This window comes from Pelodiscus sinensis, chromosome 3 (genome assembly GCF_052426305.1).
Source record: "Pelodiscus sinensis isolate ZL-2025 chromosome 3, ASM5242630v1, whole genome shotgun sequence".
Taxonomy (NCBI): domain Eukaryota; kingdom Metazoa; phylum Chordata; order Testudines; family Trionychidae; genus Pelodiscus; species Pelodiscus sinensis.
The window spans coordinates 30,520,227-30,536,784 of NC_143054.1; the positions used below are offsets into that span (position 1 = coordinate 30,520,227).

The 16,558-nt window shown below is 39.7% G+C and overlaps 1 protein-coding gene across 1 annotated transcript in view; it reads left to right on the forward strand.

Moving 5' to 3' along the window:
• The window catches only part of MBOAT2 (membrane bound glycerophospholipid O-acyltransferase 2), a 169,671-nt gene extending 162,148 nt beyond the window's left edge, over window positions 1-7,523 (forward strand). The window contains exons 12-13 of the mRNA XM_006123617.5: window positions 3,013-3,164; window positions 5,776-7,523. Coding sequence (XP_006123679.1) covers window positions 3,013-3,164; window positions 5,776-5,998 — 375 coding nt within the window. The 3' untranslated portion in view covers window positions 5,999-7,523. The remainder of the gene's footprint in view (window positions 1-3,012; window positions 3,165-5,775) is intronic.
• The last annotated feature ends 9,035 nt before the right edge of the window (window positions 7,524-16,558 follow it).

A 16,558-nucleotide genomic window follows, 5' to 3' on the forward strand; every position in this document is an offset into this window, starting at 1 on the left:
TATCAAAGTTAATTCGAACTAATGTCTGTTAGTTCGAATTAACTTTGTATTGTAGACATACCCTCACTTATTTGCCAGTTAGGAGGAGGAAGCTTTCCTTAGGCTTGGAGGCCTAAGCTAACAATTTTTTTGGAATTTAATAATCATAATTTGTACTTTTGTAAACGTGTTAAAATAAAGCAGTGTTCTCCTCAGCAAGTGTAACACTGACATGTGGAACCAAACCTGGGACCTCTGGAGCTTAGTGCATAAACCTCTACCGCTTGACCTAAGGCTGTAGAGCAAACTCATTCTCTAAAGCTACATCTAGACTACAGGGTTATTTCAGAAGAAGCTTTTTTCGGAAGAGATCTTCCGAAAAAACTTCTTCCAAAAGAGAGTGTCCACACTGCAAAAGTGCATCAAAAAAGCGATCTCCTTTTTTGAAAGAGTGTGTCCAGGCTGAATGGATGCTCTCTCGCGTGTAAGCTGTGATTGCTATGGACAGAATGGCCACCAGGGCACTTGTGCTTTTTTCTCTTTCTTCTTCTTCCAAAATAACTCCCTCTCTCCCATCCACACACGTCTTTTTGCGAAAGAGCTCTTTCGCAAAAAGGCTCCTTCCTCGTAGAATGGGGATTACCAATGCCAGAAAAAAACCTCTGCTTTTTTTAATTTTCTTGCGGAAGAACACAATTGCAGTGTGGATGTTCTTCAAGATTTGTAATTAAAATGGCTGTTTTTCTGACAAAACTCTGTAGTATAGACATACTCTGAGTGCCACTGCATAGGACAGTACACCACACCCAGTAGGTGCATGGGTTATACCAGCAAACGTCTGTAGTACATTTGCTGCTCAAGAGTTCTGCCAAGAAACAGCAGAGTGAAATTATTAAGAGTCTGCTCAGTTTCACTGCTTCAGAACCCTGTGGATCCATAAAAATTAGCCCAGAAACTAAAGAAGTAACCCTGTCAAAAATTTGTCAGTGTCACATTGCTGTTTGGAAAAGTTATTAAAGGAAACGAAAGTAGGTACTAAAGTTAATCCAGGAGGAAAAGGATCCCAAAATGAAGGCTGAGCCTGGAGAGATATGTGAGTCTATGAAAGGAAGAGAGAGATGGAACAGAAGACTGCATTTCCAACTGCTAGTAAGAGCTGGAGCTTCAGGTTTATCAGACTCCTATTACTAATAAAGCATGAAATACTTTCTTCCATAGATCTCAAAGCATTTGACAAAGGGGCTAGCACAGTCCCATTTTATAGCTATGATCCCTTTCCTAACAAGTCAGAAGTCCCTGAAGGAGCAGTAATTAGACATAAATTCCCTTCCCCTTTCCTACCACTAGAGGAGTGAATCTTCCCACTTTGCAGCCAGGCTGATACAAAAGATAGAGCCCATGAACAATACCTTGGCATGAATTGCAATGCTCCAGTCTCCAGTGCAGAATCCCTCACTATCATATTTCATCTGTGTTTCAGATATGTTTGATTCTGTAATGAAGGCAAAGACTATAACAAGGTTCAAAAAAGGGCTAGATTAATTCATGGAAGAGAGGTCCCTCAATGGCCATTAGCTAAGATGGGCAGGGATGGTGTCCTGAGCCTCTGTTTGTCAGAAGCTGGGAATGGGCAACGGGGAATGGATCACTTGATGATTACCTGTTTAAATACCTCATGTAGCCTATCAATTTTAATGTCACAATCTGCTGGATTTGTGTATCTTAATTCAGTGTATGTATCGTTCTTGTATGTAAAGTTAGAGATCTGGGGTAGGGAATGGCTTATGATTTTAAATGTGCAAATGAAAGCCATCAAGGGTGTTTTAAGTGCTCAGATACCTCAATGTCTGAGTGATCACCTGTAAACAGCTTCCTTTGACCTTAAAGTCTAAGCCAGGGCTACTCAACATGCAACCCATGGCCCATTTGTCTGTGGCCCGTGATGCAGTTTGGGTTTATGTGGGGCTCAATACACAGCTCGTGGGCGGGATCCTTTGAATATGGTCTCCACTGGGAACATGCTTCACAACGGCGAGATGTCTTCCAGGCGGGATGAGCATTGAAAAACGCAAGTGAACACTTTGGCTGGAACAGATGGGTACAGGGTGTGGGTGTTTCTAGCCCCCAGGGAGGAGGTGCCATGAGTGCCGGGGCATTGTGGGAAGTACTGGCTACTTACTTAGCTTTGTGGGCAGAACTTGAGAGGTGCTGACTGGCTCACACTGGCCATATTGGGTCCAGCGCTGCAACTTAATCTTTGTATTCAAGCCTGTCAGTATGAAAGAATCTATCTGCATATATTGTTGCATATCTATGCAACCACATTTAAGTTGCGGCCCTCGGCATGTTCTGTGAGTATCATTGTGGCCCGCAGGGCTTCCTAAGTTGAGTAGCCCTGGTCTAAGCAGTAGTTGGTCTTGGGAAGACATGTGACCATCCCAACTAGTAGGTTCTGACCAAATAATTTCCTCTTTTCATTGTTAAAGGGACTTGCCTGAATGGTTTATTTGGGGTTCTAATCCCATTTGGGGGTTGGTTTCATGGATGCTGGGACTGCCATTCCTGTGGTTTTCCTTAGCTGGAAATGGTGAACTGGTGCCAATGGGAGCTGCAAGGCTCAATGGCTACACACTCTTTAGGTAAACAAAGTGGCGCATGCCTGCTAGTATTTTCCCAAAGCGAGCCCGCAGCCCACTTTGAGAAACACTACCCTAGACCAATGGATGCTGGGTATGGTTCGGATACACATGTACCAACTGCAGTGTTCTTGGATGAATCCTTTGGCTTATATATACACTGGCATTGGAATCTTGTTTCCAATTGGTTCCTTGTCTCATCAGAAAGTATGAGAAACTCTTCCCCTCAACAAGTGTCCTTGAGGATAAAGTACAAAAAGAAAAGACGCTGGAAATAAGATGAACTCTTTAGTGCCAGAGGGCTTTCATGACAACGGAGCAAAAAAAATACAATAAAACTAGCTCTCAATAACGTTTTAGTTACTAATACTGTTTACTGTTATCTCCTTTTTTTTAGATGAGAAACAACATTAGACACTACTTTATTGAGCCTCTCCCTGTTAAAATATGTTATGATGTCATCACATGGATAGCAACTCAAGTAGCAATAAGTTACACAGTTGTGCCATTTGTGCTGCTTTCCGTAAAACCCTCTTTCATATTTTACAGGTAAGTATACTTTCTGGGTTTTTTACAAATCACTGGGCTCAGAGGCAAGTTAAATTATTCTTGTGGCAGGAGATATCCTTTGTGTGGGGAACAGAAATTTAGTATTTGGATTATTACCTTGCCAGCTAAATGAGCTGTCATCAGGTTTGGAAAATTTAAAAAAAAAAAAACATTTTCTTAGTTCCTTAAGCACACAGAACACAAGCACAATATTGAATTTCCTGGAATAAGAGCAATTCAAAGCACACATCTACAATTAGAAAATGGGTAAAGTGGCACAGAGCAGCAAGAATAAGTGTCCACTGATTGAAGTAACTCTCATGACTAACCATCCATAAAAGGGTAAATAAGTATATATTTCTTAAAAGAGAGTGTTCCTCATAGAAGGCTTTTAAATGTAGCAGGAAAACTTTTTTTTTATTTGCATTATTTGTTCACAGTTTTAAAGTGTCACAGATGTTTAACATATTATACTGTTTATACATATACATATTTAATGATTGTATATGTAATTGTATTCAGTATATAATCTGGCAGCAAGGTATATTTACAGTACATTTGGATAGATCTCAAATTCCAGTGTTGGATTTTCTATAATTAAAGCTAGTAAACATGGAGGATATGAACAGGTTTAGTCTCTACCCTGTCTTTGGTACAGCATGTAAACCCAAGTTAGCATCCAAAAACACTTCAATTTTTGGGTGTGGGATTTGCAACCCAAACTAATACAATATGAATGTCAATCTAAGCATCTTCTATGCAGTTGGCTGCCTTGAGGACATTGGCAGCGGGTAAATGTAGGGCTGCAGGAGGCAAGCCCAACCCTTTTTTTTTCTGCGTGAGGCCCGTTCCCCTGCTGAGCCAAGCTCCCCATCACTACAGGGTCAAGCCTTCAGCCCCTACACAGGAGCCTCCTTGAACTTGGAGTACCATAGGGAGGGCAGGTGGCATGCATCCTGAGCCTCCCCAGCCCTGAAGTGTGTGGAGGGCGAGTAGCATATGCCCGAGCCTCCCTGATTTCTGAGTACCACAGGAAGGGTGCATTGCTCCAGCATGTGCAGCCTCAGCATGGTTGAAGCCTGTGGGCAACAACGCTCTTTCCCCAGAATGCCTACTGCTTCAGCACAGCTCCTGGCGGAAGCCCTGGTGAAACAGTAGGAGTTCTGGAGGAGGAGTGTGGACAGGGCCATGCCTAGCTGTTTGGGAAGGTATTGTCTTACCTTGTCTATTATACCTGCTGCCCATGCTTAAGGATGCTCCAAATACTACCTGTAGTTCTTGCACCCAGGAAAGCCTTTTGAACCTTCTACCCCAAGAAAGTTATCAGGCCACATTTAGACCATGCCTTCACTAAATGGAAGATTAACACACCACAATTGTTCTTCTGGAGTTCGATTTTGCAAGTCTAATTCACATTCGCTAGATTGAACTCAGAGGGCACCCTCACCAATGACCAGTAGTCCTGCTTCTACAAGGAGTAAGGGAAGCCTACAGGAGTGTTTGTTTCTGTCGGCCTCTGCTGTGGAGAAGGTGGGGAAACTGGAAACAAGGTATGTCGACTCCACTACATAATTAACATAGCTGGAGTTGCGTATCTTGTTTTGACATTCCCTTTTAGTGTAGACCTGGCCTTACAATAGAATCTCAGAGCACCTCAGGAATTAAGGTTGTTTGTAATTCTGAAATGTTAATAATTGAACAAAATGATGTTGTTCTTTTATAAGTTTAAAACTGAACATTGACTTAACACAGCTTTGATAACTTTACTATGTAGAAGAAAAATGCTTTTAGCCATTTCCATTTACATGAAATAATCACAGAAACAGTTTCCTTACCATGTCAATTTTTTTTCAGTGTAATAGATTATGTTTAACACAGTACTCTATGGTATTTTGGAGGGGAAGGGTTTGCTCCTGATTGTGTACTTCCTGTTCCACATGAGTGTTTTGTTGACTGGTTATTTTATAAATCTGGTGTTTGTTACTTTGAGTTTCTATGATACTGCAGTGAATCAGTAGAACTGCACCAGGGCTCCAATATCTGCTTATGGGGTTGGTCAGCTAAGGTCCAATAACCTGATTAGAGCTGCAGTTTCTTTGCTATCATTATTCTTCGCCTCTCCTCTTATTGCTTAATGTTATTATTTTTTCACTTTTGCTTGATTTTTTTTGTTTCTGCTGTTTCCTATTTATTAATTAATTATAGTACATTTACCAGAGTATGAAATATGTCAAAATATATCATATTTCTCAAATACTCAATGGCATATGTGACTACAAAGCTGGGTTGTAGCCATTACAGCTTAAAACAGAGGGCGGGTCACCAAAAATGAAGTTTTGCTAAGGTAAATGTAGCATTTTGCTTTGGAGATAGTCCAGTAGTGTTTACTTTATATTCTAGAAGTAAATATAACTGTGGGAGATTTCATTTCTTGTTGATTACTACTCTACTTTCCAATACAATTAAAAGACATTTGAAAGAATGCTAGTGGAAATGTTGATGTCTTGCTGCTAAAGAAAACTGCCTATATAAAAGCAGTCAGGTATTTCAAATAGCCATAATAGTGGTCAGAGTTCTAATTAATGATATTTTTTTCTTCTTCTTTGTTTAGCTCCTGGTGTTTCTGTCTTCACATTGCCTGCATCTTAGTGTTGTTGATATTGCCATTGAAAAGAACTCAAAAAGGAAGTATAGAGCAGAAAGGCATGAAGCCCTCATGGTCCAAAATTCTAAAGGAAGAAGACAATGTTTTGGGACAGAACCGTTATTCCACAACAAATAGTTTCAGTCAGAAACAAGAAATAACCTGCAGATATCCAGCACTAAAACAATGATTAGGAAATACTATGATGAATATATTTTATATGTTTTCAAAACCCATTTTTAGCACCTTTTAAAGAGGTTTGTATTTGTTTGCAAAGGTGTTTAGTAAGAAAAGAATGCTGTTACTTAGGGAATATCACATTCAATAGTAAGACTGGAAACAAAGAAAATTAACCCCTCCCATACCATGTCCCTGTGGGTCATGCCTTATATGAAAATATTACTATTATTTCAGTGAGTACTCAGGACTTACAATGTATGTCCATAGGGTCAGATGTGTACCCCTCTACTGAATGTACGTTGTGTCTCCCAAGACACTAATGGGGTGGAAAACAGCTTTGTCAATCTAGATTATCACATGGGAATTAACTTTTCCAAATGAATGACTTGCCTTAAACCCTCTATCTACTGAAATATTGTTTCTAAGTGGTAATTTCATATTTAATATTATATGGAAAGTATGTAATGTTGGGTGCTGTTTAAAAATAAGACAGGACTATAAACATTGTTGAAGGGTTGTGAATCTTTAAAAATGAATTGCAATAAACATCTCAGTATTTGGAGGGTTTTCTTAGATCTCAAACAATTACAGTACATTGTGGAACTGTAAGCATTATTGATGCCAAATTATAACTTAGTTTGATAGAGTCTAATTAAAAGGAGCTCTTCTGAAAGGATTGTTTTAAAACTAAAGATTCACCTTTTCCCCAGGGCTAATAGCTCTGTTCTAGGTTTGTTTTATTTTTTGTTTTAAAAAACACTAAGTGGACTTTGAAGCTAGAGACAAAATGGCAGCCATAATAAAACACAGGATGAAGACACTGTGCAAGCCTCCAGGCTTTCAGTGAAAGTGCTTCTTACCTTTAGCTACCAGAGTTCCTTATTCTAACACTTAAACATTTTACAAATAGTGATTTTTTAATCTTTAAGAAGTTACTCTGAAATTTCTCAGACATAAAATGGTTAATTGACGGTGCTTATATCAAATAAGTATAGCCAGATTACCTTGAGGTTGCAACTCAAGTTAGTAGAAAACAAAAGATGAAATTATATGTCAATCAGGCACTGTATGCTTAATCTTGATAGTCCTTGGCTCTTTACCACAAAATGCCTGTGGGCTTTAAGAAAAGTTTGTTTGTTTTTAAAATCAAGATTTCAGATAGAGAATTCACACTACATTTTTAGGTAAGATTATGAGAGAAAGCAATGTTTGGGAATGAGAGACTGATATTTCATTTTGAAATTATATAAGGAAGTAATGTTACTTGTGATTATATATATATTACAGACCATTTATTGTGGTGATGGCCTCTGCTAGAGAAAAAATGTGTTTAAAGGGCTATGTTTTTATTTTCTTTTATTCTGTATTATTTTCATATGGTTTTTAGTAAATGCAAACTGTGCTTATCCACATGTTGTTTTAACTTTAAAACTTATACAAAAAATGCCAGAGCAAAACTAGTGAAACTTATCAAACAATTACATGCAAATGAGGTGAGTTATAAATATCTTGATTATTATTTTGAACCCTAAAAACTTCTTGATTGTGTATCTTACAGCTGTAGTTGGATGAATATTGCAAGTGAGTACAAAAGAGGCAGTTTTCACCTGTTAGGGACACTAGCAAGAAAAAATTTAGTCTTCTTTTCAACTAAATGTCAGAAGGCTTCTTCAGCTCAGTTTCCACAGAAACGTTTCATTGAGTTCGATCAGAATTATGTTTTTCTTGCTTGGACAGTTCAGCATCTGGGTTTTGGCACTCTTCCTGAAATTTCAGGGAAGATGAAGATAAGCTTCTTCTGTATGTGGAAATTATCGTACATCCATCAACCCACACAGTTAGGAAGAACTGAGTATATACACTGCATATATCTATAATATGTTAAAAAACCTGCAGCACCCAGTCTGAACCCAGGTTAACTGACTCAGACTCCAGGGGCTCAGGCTGTGGGACTAAAAATAGCAATGTAGGTGTTTGGGTTTGGGATGGAGCCCAGGCTCTGAGATCCTCCCACCTTGAAGGGTCTCAGTGTACATTGACACTTCTGTAAAAAACTTGTGGCTGGCATGGATAGGATAACTGCAACTCAGTGGGCTTAGACTGCGGGCTATACAGTTGCATAGATGTTTGGAATCAGGCTGGAGCCTGGGCTCTGAGACCCCTTGAAAGGGGAGGTTGCCAAAACCTGAACATGTATACTGCAGTTTTATAGTCCTTCTGCCTGATACCTAGAAGCCTGAGTGAGCTGATCTGGGCCAGCCAGAGCCACTACAGAGAAAGATCAAAGCTGCTGCTGTTGATTTTCCAGGGTTCAAATCAGTGGGTCTAGTGAAGACATGCTAATTTGAACTGACAGAGGCATTTCGATCGATGCCAGTAGTCCTGCTTCCATGGGGACTAAGGGAAGTCGAAGGAAGAGTGTTCTCCATTTGACTTCTGGCAGTGTGGATAGTGCCAAAAGTTGAGTTAAGGTATTTTGACTACAGCTACGCAATTAACATAGCTGAAGTTGCGCATCTTAGTTCGACCTTACCCTATAGTGTAAACATACCCTGAGAGAGCAGTCAGCTCTGCCCTTCAAAAATGGCTTGGATACTGGTAGTCAGTATAACTGACACTGATTACCCTTAAAAGAAAATAAACAAGTTTGTAAACTCCTACCCTAGTTATGCAAAAAGACCACTTCATCCCCTGGGCCATGGTTATCATTTTTTTTTCAAACATGTCTATCTTTTCACATTGTGTATGACTAAGGGTAGGCTGAGGTATCTTATTCCACACAAGCGGCGAGGAGTCCTGTGGCACCTTATAGACTAACTGAAGTGTAGGAGCATAAGCTTTCGTGGGCAAAGACCCAAAGCTTATGCTCCTACACTTCTGTTAGTCTATAAGGTGCCACAGGACTCCTCGCCGCTTTTGCAGATTCAGGCTAACACGGCTACCCCTCTGATACTTATTCCACACAGAAGCAGATAAAGATCTTACCCATAAATGCATAACATTACTTGCATTTTCTGTTCATGAAAGGATATCAGACTAAACAGGAGAATAATCAAAATAAAACATACTTCTAAGCTTGTTTAGTTTTTCCTATTCTATTGTTATTGAGCTGAGTCCTCTCCTTCTGAACCCTTACCCTCTCCCAAATGGCATAGAATCTAACCTGGCACTTAATTTACATAGGTACATATATAAGTATTACATATGCAAGCAGATTTGTCAGGATGCCAATGTAATACAGTCTATATTTGGTAATCTCAAACCAAAATGACTCCTCCTCCCTTAGTAATCTGGTATTCTCTTTCATTATGCACGCCAGTAGACACCATCACATTTAAAGAGGCATTTGCCAGTAGTTGTGCATTTTCAGTAACAGAGTGGACTTCTTAAAGAAAGCATTCATAGAATTAAGTAGGCTTTTGATGCAAACTCAGTTCGTGCTGGCCCTTAACTTCCTGGGAAATTGGTATAGATACAGTCTCATTTTAATACTTGGATATGAGGAAGTATTAACAGTTAAGCAACCATGTACTTGCATCAATTGATCACTACTCACAAGTTTCCTAGCTTTAAATTGGATATAGTTCCTTGTTTCTGTACTTAATGTCATATTATCACTGTTGATTCCAATTTGGAATTTTGAAATTACACAAATATTGCTATTGCTGCATAAGAAACAAAAGACAAAGAATCTCATTAATCTTGGGTAGAATTAGTGCCCTTAAAATTGTTTCTCTTTGTAATATACTTATTTGTGAACATTAAAATACATAGAGCCAAATTCTGCTTTTAGATGCAAGTATCTCCTGTTGATTGCAATGACTGTCGTGCATGTTTATCTCAGGGCAGCATTCAGACTCCATGCTTTATATTGTGGCTTTCTCTGCTTTTTGTTACTTGCTTTGCTATTACAAAGGAAAAATACTGCACCAAATTCTATTTGTGAATTTAATTAATAGCCCTCAGTTAATTTAATTATTTAAGGATTATTCATGTAAGAAATATTTAAGAACAGCATTTGACTTTAAAGGAGTATATAATTATTTTAGATTCTTATTTTAGTGATATTTTAATCTTTGAAAAGAAATTTGACTTTTTTTCAGATACAAAAGTACCCTGCTTTTAAATTTTCAGTCTCATTTTATGTACCATTTCATATACACATAAGATGAAGGATGAAATTGGATTCTAATTCAACATTTTTATGAGGGCTAAGTATAACACATCCTTTTTTGTAATTTGATGGTGCTTTCTAGACAGTTGCATATTGAGGAGAGTTCTTTTGGGTACTTAATGAAGAGCTGGTGCTTATTTTTTTAAATGTAATATCCCTCTTAGTATCTGTACACTAATCATTTTTAACATTTTTACACTTATTCATCCACTGAAGAAATATAAAGAAGAATAGTTTGAATGGTGCCTGCTACTGTCATTATAGTGAAAAATCTGCTAGTTTTTTTAAAAAAAGTATATAAAAACTGTTTTATTCAGCCATAGATATTCCCTCAGCTGACATATCATATAAGACAAGATTTCAGCGCAAGTAAAGTTGAAAAAGTAGTTTTGTCTGTGTTTCAAATAACACCTTACAGATTTTCAAAGAGAGGTGCATATAAATAATTGCATGTGGTCTCAAATACAAAAAGATTACCAAAATACATACATGGTATAACTCCTAGTGTAGGGGTGGCCAACCCGTGGCTCTGCAATGAAAAAATTGCGGCTCCTACATCCACAGCTCTTAAAGGGGCAGCGTGTTTCTGTCTGAAAGAGGCAGAGCCGATGTCCAATGCAGACTTCAAAATGACCGCCTTCAAAATGGCCACTTTAAAAGGGCAATGCCTACTCTGCTCTTAAAAGGACGGTGGCCAGACTTTTTTTTTTGGCTCAGCAACTTTTTTCCTTCCATTCTTTGCACTGTATCCACCACTAATTTGGCTCTTTGTCTGTAACGGGTTGGCCACCTCTGTCCTGGTGTGTACTTTATTATAGTGCTACAGGTTGAACCACTGAACCGGGACTCTCAAGACCATGGATGTCCCAGGAACAGAGAGTCCCTGTGGAGGGCTGGTGACTGGGAGCCCTGCAGAAGGACTAGAGCCCAGAAGTGCGGCAGCCTGCAGCAGGTGAGAGTGGGAGGACAGGATGCAGTGGGGCTGAAGCCCATCAGTAAAACTGCCTGGTGAGACTGGGAGGCAGCGGAGTCGCTTGGCAGCAGAACCAGGAGCCTCGTAGGCCTACTACTGCCAAGTGGCTCAGCTCCCTGTGGAACTGCGAGACAGGGTGGCTGTTCCGTGGGGCTGGGAGCTTGACAGTGGGGCTGCCTGGCAGCAGGGCCAGGAACCCGGGAGTGGGGCTGCCTGGTGGCACAGCAAAAAGCCCTTTGTTGGAACAGAGTCTGGACACTGTGTATGAAGCAAGCAGAAGGGTTTATTAACACACAACGCTGGTGGAGTGTCGTTTTGCTTATTAGGCTTGGTGAACACCTCCAGAGAATAGGTTACAGTAGATTATATAAGATGCTGATGGGCGGATGAAGTAATGGGGGGAGGGGAAATGATGAAGATCCCAGACCCCCTGGATAGGTGCTAACTGTGAGGCAAAATGAAGGCAATAATCTAAAGGTTACATAGTGTTTTCTGTCCATAACTTACAGAATACCTTATATCTAGTTAAACAAGTACTTAAAGCAGTCATCAATTGTTAATTATGTGTTAAGTGGCAATGTGTCTGTTAGCATCAGGAAGGTATCTTTGCAGGGATGTGATCCGTTGTTGTTTCATCTGGAGATTAAAGCAGAGACAGTAAGAATTTGTTCCTAGCACCATTGATTGTGTTATGTCCTGTCTCTCACCCGTTGTCTGGATCGTTAGCTCTATGATAACCTTCCTCCGATGGGCTAAGGGGTGGAGGGTAATCTTCATGTACTGTGTCTTTGATATAGAAGTTTTGTGTGCCTGTTCCAGACTTGAAATTTAGAATAGGGGTTCTTAATAAAACATCATAGCCTGTCTCAGAAGTTTTTACCCTACACCCAGCAGCCCTGCTGCTGTCCGGGGGAGCTTCCTGGTGAGGCCAGGAGGTGCAACTGGACTCCAGCAGGGGGGTTGCCCCCACAGGATGGAGCCTGGCAGTGGGGCTGTGCATGCTGGTGGTGGGGCTGCCCTGGTGGGGCCAAGAGCTGGCAGCAAAGCCATGGCTTGGGGGGCTGGTGACAAGGGTGGGCCCAGAAATGACCTTCCTTACTCCAGCAAAATCCCTCATCTAGGACTGGGCAGGTCCCGAGGGTGCCTGACCAAGGAGGTCCAACCTGTTGTTTATATAAAGATGTTTATACCATAGGGCTACGTCTACACTGGCCCCTTTTCCGGAAGGGGCATGTAAATTTCATGAGTCGTAGTAGGGAAATGCGCGGGGGATTTAAATATCCCCTGCGGCATTTAAATAAAAATGTCCGCCGCTTTTTTCCGGCTTTTAAAAAAGCCGGAAAAGAGCGTCTACACTGGCCCCGATCCTCCGGAAAAAGTGCCCTTTTCCGGAGGATCTTATTCCTACTTTGAATAAGATCCTCCGGAAAAGGGCACTTTTTCCGGAGGATCGGGGCCAGTGTAGACGCTCTTTTCCGGCTTTTAAAAAAGCCGGAAAAAAGCGGCGGACATTTTTATTTAAATGCCGCGGGGGATATTTAAATCCCCCGCGCATTTCCCTACTACGACTCATGAAATTTACATGCCCCTTCCGGAAAAGGGGCCAGTGTAGACGTAGCCTAGTAGTTTATTTCCTTGCCCCTAGTGAATAAACCATGCCAGTATAAGAACCTTTATAGCAGTGCAACTGCGTCCATGCTCGGTAGAGTTATGCCATATTAACAGTAGTAATATAGTTACAGTGATACAACTATTAAATAGAGAAGGCGTAGGTACTTAAAAGGTCATGGGTGAAATCTTGATCTCTTTGAAGTCAATGGCAAAGCTTCAATAAGACTTCATTAGAGTTATATTTCACCTTTTGTATGCAAACTGTATTAGCATTCACATAGGACTACCTAGCTTCCATATGTGCATGCAAGGATTTGCATAGTGCATATGTATAAATATACCTACACCTAACTTTAATAATCAGGCCTTAGATTAAAATATAAAGAAGTTTAAAAGTATCATGTAATTTATTCAGCAAAAATTACAATATTTATTTAACTTTGCATTTTCCTTCCCATTTACGGTGAAACTAACCTGGTCCGTTAAATTTTTGCAATTTTCCTTGGGATTATATGAAATGAGCTTTGAGAACATAAAGATTTTTCCTGAAAATAGATGTGTTTTCAAGTGAAAAATTGAAATTTTGCCATTTTTCTGGAAAATTAACCTGTTTTACAAAATCACAATGAAATGTGAAGTTTTCAGATTTAATTGCAAATATTTTACATTCATAATTCTATTGCATTAGGATTCCAGTTGTGTATAGCATTTAAGTGCATGTTTAGCCTCAGGTATGTCCTTAACTCCATCCCTATTCAGCACAGCACTTAGGTATCTGTTTAAGTCCAACTGAAGTCAATTAACCATTTGAGATGAAGAATGTGTCCTATGCTGAATAAGGATGGATGTAAATAGGCACAGCTCAAGTGACAAATACACGGCTAATTTGGGACCTACTACAATAATGCAGGATTTGAAATGGGAAAACCACAAGGGATGATTAATAAAGTAAATTAAAACTACCTTTTAATCTTTTAACATCATAGATTTCAGATAATATTGTTGGATCTCTTTGTTTATCAAAATCTGCATTTCAAGCCTATTTGTATCCCCTTTAATAGTAGTTTAAAAATTCTTTTGGAACCAGTTTAGTACCAAAGTGTGCAAAATTAAGCAAATAAATGTAAGTTGATCAGTTCATCCTCACATAGCTATCGCCAGGCTATTCATTTCTAATGGATTAAGCCTGTTTTAGTATTTTAAAAGTTTAAAAATCATGTTTTTATAAATTTTTAATATGTATATCCCAATAAAGTTGTGAAAATGTGGCACTCGGGACCAAGAAACCATTATGGTCTGTGATGTGCATAACCATATTTATATGTCTGTATAACTATTTACACATGATTATTTTTCCTCCTCAAATCATATATCATTTACCACTGAATTAAGTTCTATTTTCATGCTGCTACTTCAAAGAAAAGGTAAATTAAATCTCAGAATAACAGTCACATTAAGGTCTGAATAAAATGTATGAAAGGGCTCTACTGGGCTTTGGCTTTGGCAAAAATGATTTCCTTAGCAGTATTTTAAAATGAAAATATAACTTTTAGGGCATAATCCAAATGCAAAGTAAAGTTCTCAACTGAAGTTTCAAAATAATCCCCACTGAAAGATTTCCTGCAGCCGGTCTTTGAACACCAAATTTGACTTTACATAGACGTTATTTGAATGGAAAACAATGTAGGGCTATTTTCTAAGGGACCCTTTTCAGATTGCTCCATCCAAGAGGGGAAGTGAATAAGGAAAGGAGATTTTGGAGAAAAAGGTTTTTTGCCTGGAATGTTGACCTGACATAGGAACTAGAGTGAGTCAGGAAGAATCATCCCAGTTGGATTCATGGTAAGATTCCTACCAAAATTTAGACCGTGAGTTGACATCATTGGTTCATCCTCAGGGTTAGGATTTTAATTTTCTTTTTTCAAAACCCTGAAAAGGTTTATATATCCAACATATTAAAATCACAGCTTAATGAAACTAAATGCCCAGTATTAGAGATTTCAAAACAGTATGGCATTGCATTTCAATGGGGCAGCAGCATTTTGTCACAATGGGTTAAAGAAAAGGATATTTTCTACCTGTTTTCATTTTTGCTTTTTATGTGTTTCAATGCTCTTAACTTTTTTAAACAAATTTCTCATTTTATACACTTTTTCTTGTCCAGAGATATTGACTATCTCTACGAAGAGTCTTCTGACATGTCTTAAAGTGACAAAAGGTGTTATGTGATTTAGTAGTGACTAAGTATTTTACATTCTAAACCTCAAGAGTATTCTAAATCAGTTTGAAAAGAAAATTCCAAGTGTTGAATGGAAACTAGTTTAAGTCAAGAAGGGTGAACATAGCATTATTCAAACAATATAAGATGTTATAATAAATTATTGAATTTAAGAATCTAAAATATTAAATTTAGTTCTTTCCTATCTTGGTTACACATTCAATGTTATATTATTTACCTCAGTGCAAAAATAGTTATGCACCCAAATACCCACACATCGAGTTCAGAAAATATGCCTAAAGTGGATAGTTACGAGTATTCCTCAACTTGCCTTTTCTTGTTCAGAATATAATGCATTGTCCGTGAATTTAATTTTTATTCCAAAATATATATTTTTAAAAAAGTGTTATTTTTCAACAGATCCATAAACTTAGATCTTGGCGTATGGTAAATTAAAATACCACTGTGTTAGTTACACTGTGATGTGATATTTTAATAATTACTCATTTTTAATTTGTCTCAAAATTGCTGCACAGGTAGCAAGTTGTTATGTTTTAAAGGTGTTTTTAACTTGCCTATAAATGTTTTCTAATTTGTGTCTTTAAAATATGATTAAACAGCAGTTTAAAGAAAACCTGGAATTTGTTTTGCTAATTTCACTGATGTCTAAAAAACCTGCTAAATTGTAGAATTATTCAATGCATTGCAGCAAAGCATGTGATCTACTAAGCAAAGTAGATCTTTAAAAAAATGCTTTCTTGATCAGAAGATCACACTTCTGATACCTGAACTATTCAACACTACATTTAGACCAGCGTTTTTTAACTGTGTTCCACGGCACACTGGTGTGCCACGAGGCAGTCCAAGGTGTGCTGCGGAGATATGGTGACCATACATCCCTTTTTTTCCCGGGACAGTCCCGGATTTAAAGACACCCAGCGCTAACACAGCGCAGCAACAACTCCCTGCCTCCACCCACCATGTAAGTGGCTCCCTGGTGCGTGGGCAGCCAGGGCTGCTTCTGGTGGCACGCAGTGTCCAGAGCTCCCATGCAGCACGTGCCGCTGTCCAGCAAGCCCCTCTCCCACTGTGTGGCCCTTCCCTCCTGCTGTGGGACTGCTTCCACCATGTGCCACCAGCCCGGCCACCTCCATCCACAGGTAGCCACCACCGCTGCAGGAGGGGGAGGGGTGCTGGTTGGAGCCAGTGAGCCACTCCTGGGAGCTGCCACCAGAGTCCCGACAGAGACCGCGCAAAGCCAGACTGGAGGGCTGCAGAGTGGGGAACGTTCAATCTCTGTCAGTGCGCTCTCTGCACGGCCCTTTCTCCCCTCCGCCCCTTCCCAATCCACTCGGGGAGCAGCAGTGTACACACCTGCTCACTCTGCCACGCTCTACAAGCCAAATTTGGGAGGGGGGGCTTTCTCCCTCCCCACCCCCGTGTTCCTCCTATAGGAGCCAAAGCTGGTGCGGGGACTGGAATGTGGCAGTTACATTAGCACAGTGGGCTGCCCAGTTCCAGGCCTGGCAAGTGGTCCTGCCTTGGAAGCAGCTGGGGCCAGGGCTGCGGGGACTTCTGGGGCCCGACCGCAGAC